General features: G+C 38.6%; 1 protein-coding gene across 1 annotated transcript in view; it reads right to left on the minus strand.

The window, feature by feature from the left end:
• Positions 1-17,263, minus strand: part of LOC142161146 (ATP-dependent translocase ABCB1-like) — a 46,022-nt gene that overhangs the window by 18,213 nt on the left and 10,546 nt on the right. Inside the window, exons 4-12 of the mRNA XM_075216440.1 lie at positions 15,358-15,418; positions 11,335-11,479; positions 9,899-9,986; positions 7,781-7,972; positions 5,988-6,159; positions 3,363-3,487; positions 2,682-2,859; positions 1,541-1,654; positions 341-451 (exon numbers count right to left, since the gene is read on the minus strand). Coding sequence (XP_075072541.1) covers positions 341-451; positions 1,541-1,654; positions 2,682-2,859; positions 3,363-3,487; positions 5,988-6,159; positions 7,781-7,972; positions 9,899-9,986; positions 11,335-11,479; positions 15,358-15,418 — 1,186 coding nt within the window. The remainder of the gene's footprint in view (positions 1-340; positions 452-1,540; positions 1,655-2,681; positions 2,860-3,362; positions 3,488-5,987; positions 6,160-7,780; positions 7,973-9,898; positions 9,987-11,334; positions 11,480-15,357; positions 15,419-17,263) is intronic.

Here is a 17,263-nt window from a genome sequence, read left to right on the forward strand (position 1 = left end):
TACATAGGGATTATCAAAATGCTAAACATACATGCATTGTACATAGGACGTACATGAAAGATCACGACTGTAGTTTGCACCACTTGTTCAAAGGTCGATAAGGATTCCACAAATCCCCACATATACTAAAGATCCAACTTGCATAGGGATCAATAAACATTTTAGTACAAGCTCACATCCATGAAAACACTAAAGGAGATTCCCAGATTTGTAACGCACAGTCTGGTTCTATATAACCCCCAGTGTAGGTAAATGGGAAGGCTGAAGGTCACATGCAACCTGTTTCTCAAAACAGGTCTGGATACATTTGTTGTGATAACTTTAAATAATTGACACCTACTTGTATATCCGGTCTACTTGGGTAGGAGAAATGGATATTCTTAAACTCAATGTGTCCTGTCAAATGATCTGGCTTGTGTCCTTCTTTAGAACTACTGTCTATTGGCCTATGCTGGAAATAAAAAATAAAAAATACAATAGAATGAAAAATGTCCTTTTTTAAAAAATGTTTTGCATGTTAGCATATTTAAACCATGTACAACTTTGTAAGACACTCAACATGTTAATAAGCCTACAAAATAATTATGGTGGTGAACACGTTTTGCTCTGTACTGTTTATCAGTTTGTATTGACTTCCAAAGTGACTATACATATCAGAGTAATATCCTGTAAATACTAAATAAAAGTAACTGCAGGACTCAATGTTATTTCTCTGTCTTTTAGGATTACTGTCATTTTAGGAACAATTATTTGTTATAGCCGGAATTTAGAGAGACCACACTTCTTTTGAGACACTTTATGCTTGTTGATCTCTGTCATATGACCAGTGCCGGATTAACCCAAGGTTTAACTGGGCTATAGCCCAGGGGCCTCGGGCATCCAGGGGGCCCTTCAAAGTCCTCAGCAGCATTATTGATCGGTCCGGGGATGGGGGCGCCCCCAGCCCGATCAATGCTGCTGAGCACTGTCACAGTGTCACTGTAGTCCTCCGTCCCCGGCGCTCAGTAATCTGCTTACTGAGGAGAACTCGCGCGAGATCTCCTCAGTAAGGAGCTTACAGCGCGCCGGGGACGGAGGACTACAGTGACAGGTAAGCGCTTGGGGGGGGGCCTCACGGGGTACGGGGGGGCGGCGGGTGGCTCACATTGGGGGCCTCACGGGGGAATGGAGGCGCCCTTAGCCCAGGGGCCTCCATTCCCTTAATCCGGCCCTGCATATGACTGATCTAAAATTGGTCTGTTTTGATGTTGAGTAATTCTATGCAAATTTTATTTTCACAAATTATAAGTGATTTTTTTCAATGTTGTTCTAATGTAAAGGAAAAAAAAATGTCTATATTGGTTTCTTTCATGTTCAGGAGTGATCTTGTAGCATATTGTATCTTATATATCCAGCAGTATGTGTTCACCATAGCATGTTCTGCTGACATCACTTGTGTAATGCAATCTTACTGGAAAGTCAGAATACATGCCTAGGGCTTTCATGTGAAAACTAACTTGTACAGCCAATTGTAAATTGAAGCATGTGCATGTCATTTTACCTTATTGATTATTTTGTACACTTCATAGGCAGCTCCACGTGCATTAGCAATACCCTCTATGTTAGGAGCTGCTTGGCCAAGGGAAAATGTACCGATGAGCACTGCAAAAAATACCTGTTGAGGGGGAAAAACACAAAAAAACAGTCATAAGTCAAAGTCAAAAGAATATAAAACTAACAATTGTTGGCTGCTATCCAAGTCCTGGTGTAATGAATAGTGCAGGGTTTTGATGTTTGCTGATTTTTCTACCACAAGAGATCATTGCACTTAACAATAATTTGCAAATAATCTTATTATCAGTTAAGGGATATGAAGTTTGCTTTAAACAACAGAATTCCCCTTTAAACACTTGAAGTAATTATATTATTTACCTCCAGTGGGATATTGTCAGGTCATGGTTACCATATACAACTCTGGTGTTAGCCATATGATCTTAAAAACTAAAACATATCATTTTAAACCATAGAATAATATCTGGCTTGGTTTCACGGCCTATTCGTATTAACCTTCTTGCATTGATCCGTAAGTTTATGTATCCGTTTTAATTATATACAGCTGTTTCTACATAGATGTCAGGAGTGCAATGATTTTTTTCTCAACTTTCCCATTTGAGAGATTAAAACTTATTCATAGCATCACATTATACACATATATGTCATGAATAGTGTAATGCTATTTGGATATCACTCAGTATTAGGTGCCAATGTGTGCTAGAGAACAGTGCCAGTTCTTAAATAACATTTATATCTCCCACCCAGCTTTCAGCTTTTTTACTCCTATTTGTCCACGTGCCTAATAATTATTTTTCAATTCAATACACCATTAACCACGAATATATAATGAATATGCATTATTTTTAGATGTTAGGGCATATGTGGATTTACAAAATCCATAATTTCTGAAATGTTAAATGCTGTCTGGTTAATATACTTTGATTGTGAGGAAGGCTATGCAGACTCCACAAAGCCCAAGAAACTGGATTGGGTTTAGAGACAATACTTTATTTATAGACGTTCTCAGCACTATATCGTAATACTACACAGCGCTATGAAATATGTCTGAAATCATTGATAAGAGCAAAAGGGTTATATTTAAGAGTGAATACTAATCATTGAAAAGGGAACAAAAATGTTTTACTTACAATTAAAACTTTGCCAATGCTGTATGTTTCAGGCTCATCCATTGTCAGTTTGGTTCCATACCAAAAGGCTAAGGCGTATGCTCCAAAGATGAGGCACTGAGAGAGTCCCATTGACACGTTTGTTGTAATTGACTTTTTTATGCCAACCTTTTTTGCATCTCGTAAGTTGGCATTATACCTGCCAGAGAAATAAATATATATTAATATGATAGTTACTAAAACCATAAATTATAAAAAATACAAAATGTACACACGGACATGATCACCAAGAGCTTCCTTTTACAGTCAGAATAGCAAAACTAAGTGATTAAATGAGTAAGGGAATGTGCTCCAAATAATGGAAAAACACGTTATCTGGAGAACCCCAGCTCCTAAGCATTCTGGGTAATCGATCTCATCGTATACAGTGCTCACTTTGAATGAATATATTTGAATGTGCATTTGTGCAGAGAATACACCTGGTAGTAAGTGAAAATAGAAGTCAGAATAAACAATTGTATTATATACATTTACAAGTGTTACTGAAAAAGTAGATTTAAAAGAAAAATATGCAGTAAAATCATTGACACAAAGTGAGGTTTATTTATGCTTAACACGCTCGAGTCACAGCGTTTAATAAATAGCCAGTTCAGGTAATGGAGGATTCTACAATAATAAAGATGCATTAGTAACCCAACATACTTAGCCAATGCCTTCTCTTGTCCATTAAAAGCAACCACTGTCCGTATCGCTGTAAGGGCCTCCTCTGCCACTGCTCCAGCTTTTGCATAAGCAGATAATTCCTCCATTGTAAAAGAAGCAAGAAGCTGCAAAAAAATGTTTATTTGCTTATTAGTATGAACCTTTTTTATAGTGTGCTCATTTAAAAACAAATTCTTCCAATTTACTAGAGATAAACAAATGGTAAAAATAATACATAAAAATAGAAATACAACTGTACCATTGATTAAAACTTGACTGACAAAGAAGGAAATCCAAAACAACTGAATAAAATTAATATAAATAAAGCTCCAGGTCCAGATAGCATGCACCCAAGGGTTCTTAGGGAGCTAAACTCAGAAATAGCTAGACCGCTATACTTAATTTTCATAGATTCAATTTCATCATGCTCAGTACAAAGGGATTGGCAAATAGCAGATGTGGTGACATTGTTTAAAAAGAGAAAGAGATAACAACCAGGCAATTATAGACCGGTAAGCCTGACATCAATAGAAGGGAAACTACTAGAAGGTATATTAAGGGATAGTATTCAGGATTACTTGGTGAGCAATACGATTAAAAGAGCAATACGATTAAAAGTGAGAATCAGCATGGATCTATGATGCATAGGTCATATCAAACTAAAAGGATTAGTTTCAACGAGGAAGTTAGTGAGAACTTAGACCACGGTAGTAGAGTAGATGTGGTCTACTTAGATTTTGCAAAGGTCTGTGATACAGTGCCACACAAGAGGTTGGTTGACAAAATAAGGTTACTGGGTCTAGAAAACAACATTGTACTTGGGTTAAAAACTGGTTGGATAATAGGGAATAGGGAGTTGTGATTAATGGAACATTTTCTAATTAGTCAAAAGTTTTAAGTGGTGTACTTCAAGGTTCCATGCTGGAGCCACTCAAATATATTTATTAATGACCTTGATGATGGTTTATAGAGCAAATTGGGAGTGCTTGTAGACAGTAGACTTAGCAATAGTGCTCAATGTCAAGCAGCAGCTGCAAGAGCCAATAAAGTATTGGCATGCATAAAAAGGGGCATAGATGCAAGAGTAGAAGGTTTAATTTTGCCACTATATAAATTGTTGGCAAGACCTTGTCTTGACTATGAGGCACAGTTCTGGGCACCACTCTATAAAAAGACATTTTGGAACTAGAAAGGGTTCAGAGAAGGGCATCAAAATTGGTAAAGGGCATGGAGTCACTAAGTTATGAGGAAAGGTTAGCCAGTGTAGGTATGTTTAGTTTAGAAAAGAGGCATTTAAGAGGTGATATGATCACTATGTACAAATACATTAAGGGTCAATACAGAGAACTTTCATGGGAACTTTTTACCCCAAGAACTGTACACAGGACATGCGGTCACCCCCTAAGGTTAGATGAGGGGAAGTTTCAACCAGTAAAGGAAGGGGGTTTTACAGTAAGGGCAGTCAAGATATGAAAATTCACTGCCAGGGAAGGTTGTGATGGCAGATTCAAAGGATATAATCAAGAAAGGGCTAGACAATTATTTAGTGGGAAAAGGGTATCCAGGGTTATTAATATTAATAACAGAGGGAATTTCTAGTTGTTTAGCTACACTAGTGTCCTAGTTACACAACAGGTAAAAGTAGATCAAATAAGTAGATATAAAACAATAAATGTTTTTTTTTTAAAAAAAAAAAACAGTATTAAAAATTACTGAGGACACTGTGATTGTGGCTTGGTTGGCCTATAACAATGGCACTTAGCTATAAGCTGTGCTATAAACCGCTGAAGCGGGTAAAATAATAAAATGGGGAGATGTGGTTCCTGCAGAAATAAATGCTTGGTAAAACACAGCAAGTCTTCAGCCATAGTCTATGTGAATTAGGCCAAAGGGGCAGTGTTGCTTTGCATATATTTTATTTAGCATGCTGAACATGCAATGAGCTGCTCCCACATTTGATAAAAAAACATTTCCCATTCCAGGGATTTTTATTTTTTGGTTTGTACATGCATTCCTGTAACTTTATCCAAGTACATTGTTTTTTCTTTCTAGCGTCTATCATTTTCAGAATTGTCATCTTATAACATACCTCCCAACATTTACACATGCAGAATCGGGACAAAATAGGTCCCTCCTGATCCACCTTAAACCCACCCTGATCCTATTTTGGTGCAGGCTCACACATTTAGAGGCTTGCGATTTGGGACTGTTGTGCCGGAATCAGGACAATTGAGAGATATGGAAGAAGACTTGTTCATTGTTGTAGCCCTAGTATAAGACACAAGGCTGCTCTCTGCATACGACTATATCCGATGCAAACAGCACAGTTGTATCGGAACGCAAATAAACTATTCTGTCTTATGATATAAAGGCATGGCTAGCCAGAAACATAAAGCAATGTATTTAGTAAATGTGGCAGGAGAGCGTGTACAAGCTAATCAATTAAAATCGCCCAGCAAACCGGTTAGGAGCAAACATGTAGAAAAAAAAAAATAAGGTAGTGTATGCATATGTTTTGTAGAGAAACAAGAACAGAAACAATGACAGTCTGTACTATATTTAGAAGCACTGAGTAACTTATTTTAGGGAACTTAATTACGCAACTAATAAAATCCTACAACTTACTTTGGACCAGATCGCTGCAGATACACCAACGAGAGGACTTACTGACAGAATTACCAATGTCAGTTTCCAGCCGTTCACAAATCCAATAACAATCCCAGATATAAAGGTGGAAAGGAACTGGATAAATATGCAAATCTTATCTCCAAGTCCTTCATGTATAGTGTTAATATCACTAGAAAGTAAAAAAGAAAAATATTACTTTGTGGTCCAAAATTTGCACATCAATTATTACAGTCATATTTGCACAGATAATTATTAAAATAAAATTCACTATTTAAAATCTGAAGAATTTATTAAAATATATTGGCCCTGATTCATTAAGGAAGGTAAGACAAAAAAAATTACTAAGTTTTATCCTGATCAAAACCATGTTTGAATGCAAGGGGTGCAAATTATTTTATTATTTTGTACATAAATAAAATACTGGCTGTTTTTCATGTAGCACACAAATACTTGATCGCTTTATTCTTACACTGAAATATAAAGTTGATCTAGGACATGCCCTACCCCAACTATTAATCTGCCATCACATTTAAATTTACCTCCCCCTCCAATGCAACATGGTTTTGCCAAAGTGCAAAGTTACTAATTTTTTTTGCCTTACTTTCCTTTATTAGTGGGACCTATGAAGTTAAGAGGAGGTGATTGGACCTTTAATTTAATGCTGGGGTGGTTTGGGTGCACCTAACTGTAGTGCACACACAGTATTGCCTGTGTATTTGTCTAAAATAATAACCATATTACATCATAGGGGTCCCCCTGTCTAAAGTACCTGGGGCCCCCCAGAGCCTTAATCCAGCTCTGGATCAGGGTGTCAGATTGACACCTAGGGCTAGATTTACTAAGGTTTGAAAAAGTGGGGATGTTGCCTATAGCAACCAATCAGATTTTAGCTGTCATTTTGTAGAAGCTACTAAATAAATGAAAGCTAGAATCTGATTGGTTGCTATAGGCAACATCCCCACTTTTTCAAACCCGCAGCTTAGTAAATCTATCCCCTAATGCTCTGCTCCTCCTACCAGTACCACCGCTCATATTATTTGTTTTAGGTTAATCCTAAAACAAATAATAACCCTATTAGCATATAGTCCAATGCAAAAACAAGCCCTTTTGCTGGCAAAACATTAGGTTTTTAAAGCAAAAGGGCGTTTTACATTTTGATAAATTAGCCCCTGTGTTCAGTACTGTAATAGAATATTATATATTCTATATGATTTATACCCCATTATAATCAGCGAGGCGTGCAAAAAAAACAAAAGTGCTGTGGGAAGAAGTAACATATAAAATAAAATGCAATATAAACTGAGGTTTGGTTTTTGTTGCATTTATCGATTTCATTTTTTACGATTTATCATTTAAAAGAATAAAGTATCGCCGGGTTAAGCAACACTAAAATAGCCTCTATTTAAATTGATAAATATATATTGTACCGAAGACCACCCTTTAAGGATGGGCCACTACTTATGGGCCAGTGTCATGTGCTTGCCCCCCGGGCTAAATTCTGCCAGCCAGCCCCCGATAATACAGATGTGTTAATCGCCACATATCTATTTTAAAGTGTACCCACTTTCTGCACACAGGAATAAGACATTTTTTGCTTTAATACTTCAATGTCACTGGTTCCTAGTAAATTGCTAGGATGCATTATCATAAATATTGGTTCAGTTCACAAAATGGCTGTATCTACTGTATCAAGGCAACAGGGTCACATCCATAGTTGAGGGCTGCATTAGATGTGCCGTAGTCACTTTCATTTCCGTGCCTTTCAGATGCTTGCTATTGGACTCGCTTACTCTGTCAGTCTGGTGTTCAGAGTCCCAATCTGAGTTGAGTCAAACCAAGCCATTTCCTGATGTAGTACAGCTTTGAAGAACTTCTGCCGGATCCTGTGAGTCTGTCTCGCAGCAGATAACAAAAATGTCCAAACTTGTAAAAAGCTCAGTATGAGCACACCACAGCCAATGGCAACGTAATAATATGCATATCTATGGAAAATAGAACATAACAGTTTATTATTAACTTTTACAAAAACTCAAATGGCGCGACTCTGTAACTCTGTGCAGCATTGTAGACCTTTTTCTCAGAGGGTCCCACCTCTACGTACAACAATATAAACAACAAGACACTGGCGCAAAGTATGACCTAAAAAGTAAAAGTACTAGAGGTAGATAAAATAGAAATTTATACAGCAGGTAAAAACAGTAACCAGTGCACTGGTATAGATTAATATGACAACAATGACTATATATGAGTCATAACATAATAATATAGGTTGATTAGCTAAACAGCTGCAACCGTAATGTAACATGCAGTCCTATGTAGTCGGAGTGCATGCAGATATAAACAGTGTCTCAATGTAAATATGAATCATATGGATGATAGATACGAGGACAAAACCTCTATTCCTTAGTCAGATATGACTTCAACCCAGAGAGTTTTTATTGTAAACAGAGTTAGAATGAAGAAAAAAAACTTCTGTAAAAAATAACTAGCACATCAGCATTGATAGTTTCTCGGGTGGTCACACAGTCATTGTTGTCATATTAATCTATACCAGTGCACTGGTTACTGTTTTTACCTGCTGTATAAATTTCTATTTTATCTACCTCTAGTACTTTTACTTTTTAGGTCATACTTTGCGCCAGTGTCTTGTTGTTTATATTATTAACTTTTATTTATAAAAAGGCGCTAAAAATGGTCTGCAGCACCGTACATAGGAGGTGAAAAGAATACACATTTGACACTATTACATAATGCATAGACAGCTATGAGTAATACATAAGTACACAATAACCAGTCAATAACAATTAACAGAGTATAATCAAAGAACATAGAATTGCAGAACCAGTTATTGACAAGATAGTGGTCATAGGTGATAAGTAGCATCTGCGTGAAGTAGGTGTGTGCCCAGGAGCATGGAATGGAGAAACAGGGCCAGGGAGGCAGGCCTAGACGTGTAGTGGTAGGAAGGAAAACTAAAGGAGAGAGGGCCCTGCTTGTGAGAGCTTACATCCTAGAGAGAAGGGGGAGACACTAATAGGGTAGCACTGAGTGGGGCGTAGAGATGGTAGCAAAGACAGATGAGTTAGGAAGAGGGCTGATAGGCCTGAATGAAGACTTGAGTTTTGAAGGCACTTTTGAAGCCTTGGAGACTAGTGACTAGTATAATAGGGTGTGTGAGCGCATTTCAAAAAGGCCATCAACTACATGGCACCCAGGTATATTGCAAAACCATATACCCCTGTTCTAGTCTCCCAAGCAGAGTCTGGACCCCCTTTGGATTCCTACCCTCAGGGTTTGCACCTGACAAACACTGAGAAAGAGGCTTTTATGGGGAGCCTGAACAGAACTACATCTCTGCAGTGTAACACTTGGTAATCAAAAGAGATCCAACTCCGCTACAAAACCAATGGGCCGTTGGCAGACTATCCAGCTGACCGACAATTACACTATACTACTTTATTCTGAGCGTCTATATTGCAAGTGAGAGACGCAATTCATTGACCACGTGATATATTAACTGTAGCATTCATTAAAACAAGAGGTTCATCAGAACTGAAAAGTTAATGATTCACAATTAAGTTTAGAAACAATAAGCATGTAATTGTGCTTGTTACCTACAAACAGTGGAGGCAGCCATTTTGTTTGCTGAACCAATGTTTAGCAAATAAGTTCGCTACAAACTACTGAGATCAGTGAGGCATGAAAATTAGTATTGGTTTAGCCAACAAACTGCCTCCAATTTGTGTAGATGACAATTCCACTTTAATACACTTGTTTATTGAATTGTTTCTCATGGCATTCCCTTTGCCATTTATAAACAATAAGTTAGAAAAACAATTTGCAATAAGTGTAAGTAGTGCTAAAAACAAAATTTCAATCAAATGAAATCACTTCCCACGTTTTATTACCTTGTCATTTCAGCTTCTATGTCAAAACCCCCAAGGTACTGCGCATGGCATGCTCCATCATCAATATTTGTATTGTTTGGTGCAGTAACTACATGGAAATAGATTAAAAGTAAAAACAAAATAATAACAATTGTCCTTATGGAATTTTGTCAAAAATGTGTGTGATATATATATATATATATATATATATATTAGGTGAACTGACAGCAACAGACACTTCTTACTCCATCCTCCTTCAGTCTTACAATAACATAGTTGGCAACATTTTAAAATAATTTCCATGCACTGTCGAGTAAATGCATCCAAGCATGTCACTTGTAATACTGTCTTGGCGGACCTTGGAAAAATTCCCATAATCAACTCTACTGAACTTGATTATAATGCACCTCTTTTGCATTTACATACTTTTATAGAGCTTTTTACTTATGTAGCCCCTGTTCTCTGTTAGTGTGATGTAGGCACTTTCCCTTGGCACCTAACTCTGGATCAGTCTCTCTTAGGCTAACTCAGGTCTAAGGTTTTGGTAGGTTTAACATGAACAGGTGCGCCTCCTTACACATGCAGGTTTAGTAACTAAGTAGTTGGTGAGCAGCTGGCTCAGTACAAAACACAGTTGTTAATAAGAATGGACACCAGACCATCTCTCTTAATGAAATAATTGCAGTTTATTTACATCTCTCTTTTCTGTGGCATAGTTCTTTATTACAGTACACATGTAGGCAATGTCTCACACAGGTGGTCTCAAGAACTGACATTCTCTCTACTTCAGGATTTTCACTCTGCCTCTGGGACTCTCATCTCTATACTTCCAGCCTTTTTATGTCCCAATTACTCAGCACCGGGTCTCTTGCTCTGTTAGCTATCACCATGGGAATCTCGGAGGTAGCCTTAGTACAGATGCATTGGCCAGCGACCTACCATGTCAGCACTGGATACTTGATTCTTGACAGGTCAGGTTTACTACAGACTGTCCCTTTCCTAACGTCAAGTTGTTATGCACTCAGCTTCTCTATAGTACATCTCTGCATTTACTGGGTTCCACATCCTTCCTCCCAGAAGGCAAAATAACTTTGCTGAGCTCCAGTAAAAGCCAACAGTTCAGAGCACAATCTAATGGGGTTCAGACAGCATCCCAATAATAGAGGACAATCACAGCCATGGCTAACTCGGGGGGACATGAACTTGACTCCGATGCACATTATCTCAGGAGTCCCACATGAACCAGAACACTATAAGTGACTATTTAGGGATCTGGCTAGGTCTCCTTTAAACACTACAATCCTCCCACATACAAATCTGGAGGTAGTACCCTATTTTGATAGATAGGAATTAGAGTGTGCAAAGAAAAACACCGTTCACCCCCAATTTGATCTTGGAATTGAGCATGTTAATCCCATAGCCCATATTTTAGATATTTTATTTCCTTCAATACTTACTATTTATAGCATTACCACTGTGAACAAAAGCGTCTGTCATCTCTCCAAAGACAATGATCATGAGAGGAAGTCCAGTGCCGCAGGCGAGAGAAGCTATTACACCAAGAATCATCAATAGTCTATCCCAAGTATCGGAAAAGCGAAGCTGTAAAGAACAATTCAGTCATTTATGCACTGAATTATTATTATATTATATTCACAGTTTGTAACATGGAAGTTTGACACTGTTTATCATCAATTATTTGTAGAGCTCCACAAATTCCACAGTGCTGTACAGTCAACATTTAAAACACATGGATACAATTTAAACATAATATCAAATCATGTAATTACAAGTTAAAAGTACAGCTGCAAGTAGCATATATACAAGTTCCGTAAGTACAAGTTAATCATAAAACATCACACAAATTAAAGGTAAACATAAAAATATAGCAGATACATTTGAGGTAAACAAAAGACAAGACACATAGGGGGGTATTCAATTGACAACGGGATTGCCGAAAATCCCGCGCTCTAAAAATATTACTGTTAATACGGTAATCTGCGCATAAATACCGTTAATACAGTAATTTACTCGCTGGATTTCAGCTCGCAGCTCAGGGAGCTGCAAGCTGAAATCCAGCAAGATATTACCGTATTAACGGTAATATTTTCAGAGCGCGGGATTTTTGGCGATCCCGCCGTCAATTGAATATGCCCCATGGGGTAGAGCAGGCCCTGCTCATGAGAGCATACAGTCTAGGGGGAGAGGGAAAGCAGAGACAGTGAAGAGGTGGGTTTTGAGAGAGTACTTTAAATATTACAGTTTGGGGTAGAGTTGGGGAGGGGAAGAAGTTCCATCGGTGAAGAGCAGCTCTGGAGAAGTCTTAGAGGTGGGAGTGAGAGGTGGTTATAAAAGGGCAGGGGCCCCATATACCTGGGATCCCCCTTATCTCCCTCTATCCCTTTTTACCTCCCCCCTTCTCCCACAACCCCTTCCATTTGTTGTTGTTGTTGTTGTTGTTGTTGTTGTTGTGTTTTCACACTTTAAACCTGTTTATCCAAAAAGAAGTATAAACTCATCTAACTTTGCAAAGGCAGCTTGTCTGATTCTTTATTCCTGGGGTTCTCTTTACTTGCTGCAGATGTCATTAAAACTTATATTTATATTTTTTTTGTATATGCTTAGGACTCCTGTTATTATGTGGCAGCAATGATCCTTGGTTATATGATATATGTTATTTATTGTGTTTAACTTTATGACATGCTGCCTCTTCATTTGTTTCTTTTCTTCAATAGAAAAAAAAAAAAAAAGATATTGCAACAAAAACAAAAAAACAAAAATAGGTCAGAGGCCAAACGGAGAAGTCATATCTTGGGACGAGGTCAGAGATGTATGAAGAGGAGATGCTGGTGAGGGAATTTGCATAGTGGTGCAGTATATATATGAGAAGCGGTGGAAGGGGAAAATTAGCCTCGCCAAGGTATTCAGGACAGATTGTAGGAGGGAAAGGTGGGGTAGGGGAATTCTAGGAGGAGGTTGCAGTAGTCAAGGTGGGAGAAAGCGAGAGAATAGACAAAGGTTTTGGTTACGTCCTGAGTGAGAAAGGGTGAAGGGGTGTATTCTGGCAGTGTAACAAGTAGTTGACAAGACTGCATGAAAGACTGCATGTATGGAGTGAAGCTGAGGGCAGAGTCAATGAGGACACCAAGGCAGCAGGCATGGGAACAGGAGAGAGTGTAATGTTGTCAACCAAAAGGGAGACGAATTGAGGCATAGTGACATTTGGAAGGGGAACATTTATGAACTCCGTTTTGGACACATTGAGATTGAGATAGAATTGGGACATCCAGGTGGAGATAGCAAAGAGACAGTTGGATATGCGGAATAAGAGAGAAGGAGGATGGTTAATGGAGGAGAGATATGTTTGAGTGTCATCTACATAGAGGTTGTAGTGGAGGGTAAAGGAGTGAATAGGTTCACCAAGAGAAGAGGTGTAAATAGAGAAGAGCAGAAGGCCAAGAGGAGAAACTTGAGGGACTCCAACCGATAGAGGAAAAGGAGAGGATCATAAGTAGACACTGAAGGCGTAATCAGAAAGGTAAGAAGCAAACCAGGAAAGGGCAGTGCTGAGAAATGCGAGTAAAGAGTGTCAAGAAGAGGATGGTCTACAGTGTCGAATGCGTCAGAAAGGTCAAGGAGTAGGAATAGGGAGAAGTGACCTTTCAACATAGCCAAGAGTAAATTATTGATCACTGTAATGAGGGCAGTCTTAGAGTATACAGGTTGGAAGCCAGACTACAGAGGGTCAAGAAGAGGGTGAATAAAGAAAAAGTGGGTGAGGTGGTTGTAGGTAAGTTGTTTGAGAAGTTTGGAAACAAAAAGGTAGAGAAAATAGGGCAGTAGTTGGAGAGACTGCAAGCATTGGGGGGAAGAGAGCGGAGAAATTCTACAAGACTGATTTTCATGTTATCTTCTAAAATAGTTGCAGTAATACAAATACATAGATTTACACAGAAAATCTAATCTGCAATACTATTATTTTTTTGCATAATCTATTTTTCTTGAAGAAAAGATACAGAATCTAAACTAAAACACAACATAGAGGCAACATATGTACCATCAATAAGACCAGAACAAGCATATGATGTGCACACAGTGTAGTCTTTAAAAAGCACATATAAACATCAGAGATAGGTTGGGAGAAGGGGGAGAGAAAAGGGAGGAGGGAGGGATTGATCCTCAGAGAAGTGCAGCATCAATTCTATAAATTTTTAAGTTTGTGGCCACCAAATTGCTGGTACTGCTAAGGTAAACTGAAGTCTCATTCTCAGTTCCAACCAGTGACAAAGCTATAGCAATGGTATTAACAATAACTAATAAAATGTCTGTTTGACACTAATAAGCATTCATTATATTTGGGTTATATTTAATTTACTGCAATCTGGATCAAGTGGTCTTATTTAAAAACATGGTGAAATTTGCACTAGTGTGCTGTAATCCCTAGCAGCTACTGAAACTCCTGGCTTCATTTATTTAATACGTTAAAATTTGACTGCTTGCAATGAGTACAACATGGAACGATGTGGACAATTGTGGTGTAATGTGGACCCTAATGTTTTTTTTATCATTTCCATTTTGCAAAAGATTATTTTGAGACATTCTATTCTCTCTTAAAGAACATCTTTGGCCTAAACACAGTGGAGGCAGCCACTGGCTTCCTGTGATACCCTCTCTCTTCCTTCTCATGGCTTATCTACTTTTTTTACCTTATTTGTACCTGTCCTAGGCCATCATCTTTTTATACTTAAGCTGGTTTTGTATCATCTTGTGTCATTTTTTGTATTATCTCGTATGTTTTATAATCCAGTCCATAGGCAAACCGAGGGAGGGTTCCTAGTGCCTGGAAACCCCCCTCCAAGCCTGGCCTGTGGCACTGTATAATTGAGGTGGCTGAACCCTGCCCCCACTTCACACGGCTCTGCTTGAAAAGGGAGAGCTGCGTGCACCTAACAGTAGTGCACGCAGCATTGCCCATGTATATTATGGGGATAGGAAGAGTTGGAGAGCAGCCAAGCACTGTCTAAAATTAAAGACACGCCCCCATGCATGCTGGTCACGCGCACTGGCGGCATGGGGTGAAATCCCCTCTCTTCAAATCCTGCTTTTGCCCCTGCAGTCTGTCTGGCGCTGTGGAATCTGTGGTGCCTCTCAAATAAAAGAGGACCATGATAATGATGAATGTGTTACTAATTCATTAAAGACTTCATAACGAATATCCATGAAATACTGCCAATATTCGTCAGGCATTGTTGCTGAATTTGGTTCTTAGGAATATTGGTTCAGCCTAAACAAATGACTACATCAAATGTAGGTAGGCGACAGGTACTCTTAAGAAAAAACACAACCCACTGTGATAAATAAGCTATTCAAACTTTATATAAATCCAAATGCAATTTTTGTAAAGATTGTTTTAAATTTTGATGTATTTTTGATAAATGTAATTGAATGTGTCTATAACTGTATATTGTTGATGTACTTACCAGCTCAAAAAAGCCCACCATGGATGCTGGAGGAGAAACATCTTTGTCCCCTTTCTTCTTTCTGGTAATGAAACATAAAATAAACCTAATTTTAACAAAATTTGTAACGCATAATGGCAATTTAATTTGAAGGTAAATATTCTTAATATAGTACTAAACACCACAAAATAAAAGCCCTTGTTTTAAAGCGGCACCACCACCAACTTAAAGATTTATAATATGGTGCTTCTCGCCCTAACCAGTGCCCTGTGGGTGTGCAGCAGCAGCAAATCGATTTTGTTCACCAACTAGTTTTCGTCTGGGGCTGCAAAAGGAACCCCTGATAATATTCTGCATACAACAGACTCCAATGCTCTGGCTAGGGGAAGGGGCACCTTAATGAAATATATTACTAGGTGGCAGAGCAGCTTTAAAACGCTAAATACTTTTTACAATAACAAATTGCAATCAAAGCAGTCTTTAACAGAAATATGGTAGATTACAGCAAAGCTAGATGATTTTCTGACTGAGCGGAGTACTGAGCTGGGTATATAAGTAGTACCTCAGCGGAAGGATCCAAGTCTCATAGGCGTACATGCTTCATTGTTTAATCTGTGAGTAATGATCTTATTTACAATATGTGTTACATTGGTAACAGTATTATACACTCCTGTCTAACTTTCTGCCTGGAAAAGTCAGCTGTTGTTTGAGCAGAAACATAATCTTACAAGGCGAGCATAAAATTGAGTCCCTATAACAGAATGGAAATGTTGTTAAAAACATAATTACCCATTAACCTCATATACTTTATTGCACTTGTATAATGTCTTTATTTTTTGCTGTTCTACCAAGTGGAGCATTAAGCATAGTTGAACAACAGCCAATAAGTGCAATTATATTTGCTTCTATCGCAATTAACTTGGGAAAAATAAACAAATGAGCAATATAGGCAGCAGTATTTAAAAACTAAACTCAGCTTCACACAACTGTGCTTGTGATTATTATGTTGCTATGGGGCCTATTTATTAAGCCATAAACCATGCAGAAATGGCTTTTTAGGCAATTTTAAGTATTACTATAATAAATATATCCTGCATTAGGCTAAGTTTCGCATTAAACCACAGTACCCATAATTATCAATGGGGACTGCTATGTGGACCATTTTAACAAGCTCCAAAAAGCCTAGCTTTTTGGAGCTTGGTCCCGATGGCTAACGCCATCCAAAGGTGGCGTTAGTCATTCTACCTTATTGGGACGGCGTAGCAGGAGAGGAATCTTCGGATCCCGCTCCGCATCCTTGCTGCTCTCCCCTCTGGTAACTACCACAAGGTTGCGCATGTGCAGTAAAGACTGCGGCTCAGAACCCGGAGTTGTTAGGTAAGGAAAGTCATCAAAGGGACATTCTCCCATTCGATGCGCTGTCCGGGGATTATTTTTTAACAAATGGCCACAAAATATAATCCCCCATCATTGTGATATGGGATGATATTTACCGGGGGTCATATGCAGCCACTAATAAATAGGCCCTTATATATACACAGGAGTAGTCCTATTATGAGGCATTAGGAGTGTCAGCTCTGTGGATGAGGAGGAATGAAGGAACCACGTTTTAGCACCAGGAGGTAACTAAAAGAAGAGGCACCAAACATCCAGGGCAGGTGCCTTTTAAAGTTTGGAGACAATTTGATTGGCCAATGGGAGAGCAGCAGAGGATATAGATAGGACCCAAATCCATGCGCAGCAGCATGCGCAGACCCGAATCCAAGATGGCGGCACCCAAGCCAGAGTGGATGGCCGGTGCAGGAAGGTATGTCTGCCGTGACTGCTACCTTGGCATGTGCATTTGCACAGAGACTAGTCCGTCGAAGTAGTAAGTTAATCCTTATGGCTTCCGGCCACTATTGTCAAGGCAGCTGAGTTTTTATTG

The sequence above is a fragment of the Mixophyes fleayi genome, chromosome 6 (assembly GCF_038048845.1).
Source record: "Mixophyes fleayi isolate aMixFle1 chromosome 6, aMixFle1.hap1, whole genome shotgun sequence".
Classification (NCBI taxonomy): Eukaryota; Metazoa; Chordata; class Amphibia; order Anura; family Limnodynastidae; genus Mixophyes; species Mixophyes fleayi.